The sequence below is a fragment of the Rhinopithecus bieti genome, unplaced genomic scaffold (assembly GCF_001698545.2).
Source record: "Rhinopithecus bieti isolate Rb0 unplaced genomic scaffold, ASM169854v2 scaffold_9383, whole genome shotgun sequence".
NCBI classification, from domain to species: domain Eukaryota; kingdom Metazoa; phylum Chordata; class Mammalia; order Primates; family Cercopithecidae; genus Rhinopithecus; species Rhinopithecus bieti.
In genome coordinates, this window is record NW_016806471.1 from 2774463 (window position 1) to 2779883 (window position 5421).

At 46.0% G+C, this 5421-nt stretch overlaps 1 protein-coding gene across 1 annotated transcript in view; it reads right to left on the reverse strand.

The window, feature by feature from the left end:
• Positions 1-310: 310 nt before the first annotated feature.
• The window catches only part of MYOF (myoferlin), a 157796-nt gene continuing 152685 nt past the window's right edge, over positions 311-5421 (reverse strand). Inside the window, 3 exon segments of the mRNA XM_017876763.1 lie at positions 311-877; positions 3870-4017; positions 4378-4487. Of these exon segments, the coding sequence (XP_017732252.1) occupies positions 839-877; positions 3870-4017; positions 4378-4487 (297 nt within the window). The 3' untranslated portion in view covers positions 311-838.

A 5421-nucleotide genomic window follows, 5' to 3' on the forward strand; every position in this document is an offset into this window, starting at 1 on the left:
TCGACAGGGTTTCTCCCATGTTGGTCAGCGCTGGATCTCTTCTGAACGTCCCGCCAACCTTAGGTGATCTGCCGGCCTCGGCCTTTCCCAAAGTGCTGGGATTACAGGCCGTGAACCACGTGCCAGGCCAAGTGTTAGTTTTTATTATTTATAATGTTATATTCAGCTTGACCAATTGACTAAAATTGCGCAGGATATTTATAAAGGGTATATGGCCCAGAGGTATGCCATGGCATTCTCTTCACTGAGACAAGGCCAGAAAAATGCCTCCTTCCCAACTTGACCCACAGCTACAATGAACAGCCAGGTGTAAAGGTGAAACATTTTTATTCAGTTTCATGACAGAGGTTAAATAGACTTTTATGACATCCATACAAAATATAACAATGGTTGTGGGCATAAATAAGAATTGTTCTAACTATTCTGATTTTATAATGCACAGCTCTTTTAGTTGATTACAAATATGAAGTATATCACCTCAAGATGCAGAGATTTTTGAATTCTATTTAGCAGTTTCAAAAATCTGAATTCTAGAACCGAAGACACATAAAAGATCATTTTAAATGGAACCAGCCACCTGGAAAATATTTTGAAAAACATGATTTAAACTTTAGAAAATAAAACTTTTAATACTTCTTAAGAGATAACATGATGCAAATGTTGCTTGTTGACCTGACTTTCCAGGACTAAGACCCTCTGGGAATCAATGGGGCTCGGTGACGTAGCGAAATCTGCTACTGGGGTGTGGTCTCAGACACAAAATCACACTGGATGTTGGTCCACAGAGGCAGGATTCTCTCATTGCTGGATGACTCTTGAAATGAAGACTTTGCTTTTGTTACGCATTTGGCTTTACAATCTTCATTGACAAATAGTTCTGGCAAGGAAACAAAAACAGTGGTAAAAAAAATATGTATGTATATATGGTTTTCAGTTAGGGTTTCTCAATCTTGGCACTACTGACATTTCGAACCAGATGATTCTTGTTGGGGAGTGTCCTGTGCCTTGTAGGATGTTCAGCAGCTGTCACTGGCCTCTACCCACCGAGTGCCAGTAGCACCCCGCAAGTTGTTGCAACCAAAATGTCTCCAGACATTGCCAAATGTCCTCTTGTCATTTGGTGGGGAGCAAAATCTCCCCTAATTGGGAACTACTGGTTTAAACCAATAGAATTTTTTTTTCGAGACGGAGTTTCTCTCTTGTCACCCAGGCTGGAGTGCAGTGGCACGATCTCTGGTCACTGCAACCTCTGCCTCACAGGTTACAGCAATTCTCCAGCCTCAGCCTCCCAAGTAGCTGGGATTACAGGTACCCACCACCATGCCCAGCTAATTTTTTAATTTTTAGTAGAGATGGGGTTTCACCATGTTGGTCAGGCTGGTCTCGAACTCCTGATCTCAGGTGATCCACTTGCCTCAGCCTCCCAAATTGCTGGAATTATAAGTGTGAGCCACTGTACCCAGCTGCCAGTAAAATCTAAATCAGGAAAAATAAATAACTAGGCCAGCGCAGTAGCTCACGCCTGTAATCCCAGCACTTTGGGAAGCTAAGGTGGGTGGATCACATGAGGTCAGGAGTTGGAGACCAGCCTGGCCAACATGGTGAAACCCCATCTCTACTAAAAATAAAAAAATTAGCTGGACGTGGTGGTAGGCGCCTGTAATCCTAGCTACTTGGGAGGCTGAGGCTGGAGAATCGCTTGAATCTGCGAGGCAGATTTTGCAGTGAGCCAAGATTGTGCCACTGTACTCCAGCCTAGGTAACAGAGCAAGACTCCATCTCAAAAAAATAAAATAACTAGGAGCAGCTTTTTAAATGGTCAAGACAGTGGGACTGGGACCGAGTGTGGTGGCTCACACTTGTAATCCTAGCACTTTGGGAGGCCGAGGTGGGTGGATCACTTGAGATCAGGAGTTCGAGACCAGCCTGGCCAACATGGTGAAACCCTGTCTCTACTAAAAATACAAAAATTGACTGGATGTGGTGGCGGGCGCCTGTAATCCCAGCTACTTGGGAGGCTGAGGCATGAGCAATGCTTGAACCTGGGAGGTGGAGGTTGCAGTGACCCGAGATCCGGCCACTGTACTCCAGCCTGGGTGATAGAGTGAGACTCTGTCTCCAAAAAAAAAAAAACAAAAAAGCAGTTTGACCATCTACGACTATAAAATAGTGTACATATACTCATAGATGACAAACTGGAAGTGCTACACTGGGGAAAAATGAAGACACAAAAATGAAGACACAAAACCCAAAACCCCTGCTACTTGTGTGGCTACAATACTATTTTTTTGAGACAGAGTCTTGCTTCTTTATCCAGGCTGGAGTGCAATGGCGCGATCTCAGCTCACTGCAACCTCTGCCTCCCCAGTAGCTGGGATTACAGGCATGTGCCACCACACCCAACTAATTTTTGTATTTTTAGTAGAGACGGGGTTTCACTATGTTGGTTTCACTATGTTGGAGTTCACTGGTCTTGAACTCCTGACCTCAAATGATCCACCCGCTTCGGTCTCCCAAAGTGCCAGGATTACAGGCATGAGCCACCTCTGGCTGATATTATTAATGTGAATTTTGTAGTAAGAGCTTTTGAATGCCTCCTGTGACATTCAGTGTCACTCGTCCAACTTCTGAGCATGGCTTCCTCTGCCTGGACTATCCCTTCTCCACTTGGCAAACTTGAATGTCCCCTCCTTGGAGGAACTGTCTTAGCAGGGGGTGCCCACGGTTGTTTCTGTCGCGATAACAGCCCACCTCCCTTAGTAACGTGTCCTTGTTCCTATGGTTGCTAGTTCCCAGAATATGAACTGCTCCTGGGCACTCATCATGCCAATAATTCAATCATCTCTATAACTTAATTCCTAGCCTATCGTGGATGCGCAATACATCATCTGGATGGAGGAAGGGAGGTACTGCTTCTAGGCACACTGCCAAATCTCCCACTTGATTCCCATTTATGACTGGGGTGATTAGAGGAAAATTTAAGGGGGAGGGTATATGTGACACAAACCTTAAAGAATGAGTGAGGTTTTGTTTTCTTTTTTTTTTTTTGAGACGGAGTCTCGCTCTGTCGCTCAGGCTGGAGTGCAGTGGCCGGATCTCAGCTCACTGCAAGCTCCGCCTCTCGGGTTTACACCATTCTCCTGCCTCAGCCTCCCGAGTAGCTGGGACTATAGGTGCCCGCCACCTTGCCTGGCTAGTTTTTTGTATTTTTTAGTAGAGACGGGGTTTCACTGTGTTAGCCAGGATGGTCTCGATCTCCTGACCTCGTGATCCGCCCGTCTCGGCCTCCCAAAGTGCTGGGATTACAGGCTTGAGCCACCGCGCCCGGCCAGAATGAGTGAGGTTTTGATAGATAAATATGGACAGAGAAACAAAATTGGCAAAGGCATCCAGATAGGTAAGGGCAATATATTCGGGGAGGCTGGGATCAACGATCTAGTTTGGATGGAACACAGGGTATATGCAGACCCACAATGAACTCAGATTTGGGCATTCTTGAAGCTAGGACAAGGAATTGGGATGCAGGATGGTTTGGAACAAGAAAGTCTGAAGTCAGGAAAATCAGTGGGAAATGCTGGCTTTGGTCCAGACACACACTGATTGAGACCTGAGTGATTTCTCCTAGAGTTGCTGAAACCAAAGTTATTTGCAGACCATAAAGCAAAGTTCTGCCCGTAATTTGTGAAACCCTGAGAATGTGATTCTAATTACAAGACACATTACTTTAAATTTCCCCAAAGCAGAAGGGTTGCAAAACACGCTGCTGAGCGGGTCATTCTTCTGCACAGTGGTCAGGGCAGATGCCAAGGGAGAGGGCCAACCGCAACTCACAAGAAAGCCAAGACAAGGGACCAAGGAAGGGCTCCTACCGGCAACGAGTAGAGGAGCACGGCCACGAAGAGCAGCAGGATGAGCAGGAACAGCAAGCCGATGATGACCCACTTAAAGCGGCGCCACACGATGAACTTCATGGTCTTGCATGGGTTGGTGAACCAGAGGAAGGAGGTTTCTGGTCGACTGCATTGCAAAGAAACGGTATCACCTACCCAACTCAGGAGGGATGCATATTTTATCCCAGAGCATAACACAGTTTCAGGAATAAAGAATCATATTAATAAGGTCAAGAAAAGATATTCCCCTTCGTTGACTGAGAAAGGCTCTTTAACCTATGACAGCTTCCTAAGATGCTGAACTTTGGTTTCCTGGAGAGAATTCTTTAAATGAAGCCAGATCACCAACCTCTCCACCCCTGCCCACCACTATTAAATACCAGATTAGGAGGACCACAAAAGCTAATCCATCTCATTAAGCCAATGGGAAGGGGGGCTCTCAGACTGCAGGTGTTTGGGGAGTGGGAGAACAAAGAAGGCCTCTCACTTTGGTAAGTCCAGCTTGGGGTTCATGTTGGGTTCATCCCGCCCCTTCCCGGCTGGCCTCTCGTCGGCCTCCTTCTCGTTGAGGATTTCCAATGTCATCTCCACTTTCCCCTTCAGTAAAGCAGAGCAGGTTAAACACATGACATCACGTTTCACAAATATTTTTACTTCAACCCAAGAAGTATTCCCCCAGCAATGATTTTATACTTGTAAAACAATCCTTAGATTGCCTTCAGTTTTTCTCAAGAGATTTCATCCCATTTCCTCTTCCATGTGTTTCTGAACTGATGCTGTGTGGGAAACTTTGAGGACAAATTGCTTCCCCCACTCCCTACTTTTCATTTTCTGTATCCCCCTCACTCTAACGTTCTCACATTGGTCTCCTTGTCTTCCCACACACCTTCCTATGTAACTTCACTTGGACCCAGACTAACCTGAATACCGCTAATAACAATATCTAATATTTATTGAGCATTATTGTAGGCTCCCATTAAGAGAACAGAGCCATGTCTCTTCATGCCTATCATTGTCACCTATTGTGCACAGTTGCTGGCATTCAGTAGGTACTCCATGTACACTAGCTCAATGAATGAGTGAGTGAATGAATGTTGTCTCCCTGCTCAGGGGTTCCTGAGTGATGTTCCCAGCACCGTTTAAATGTTCTACATGGGTTATCTCGTGTAATGCTCATGGCAACCCTACAACTACTATTGTGTTCATGTGCAAATGAGAACAGTGAGGCCAAAGTGAAAGTGGTCTAGAAACTTGCCCACTTTTGGCCCGGTGCAGTGGCTCATGCCTGTAATCCTAGCACTTTGGGAGGCCAAGGTGGGAGGATCACCCGAGGTCAGGAGTTCAAGACCAGCCTGGCCAACATGGTGAAACCCATCTCTACTAAAAATACAAAAAAAGGCCGGGCGCGGTGGCTCAAGCCTGTAATCCCAGCACTTTGGGAGGCCGAGACGGGCGGATCACGAGGTCAGGAGATCGAGACCATCCTGGCTAACACTGTGAAACCCCGTCTCTACTAAAAAATACAAAAAAC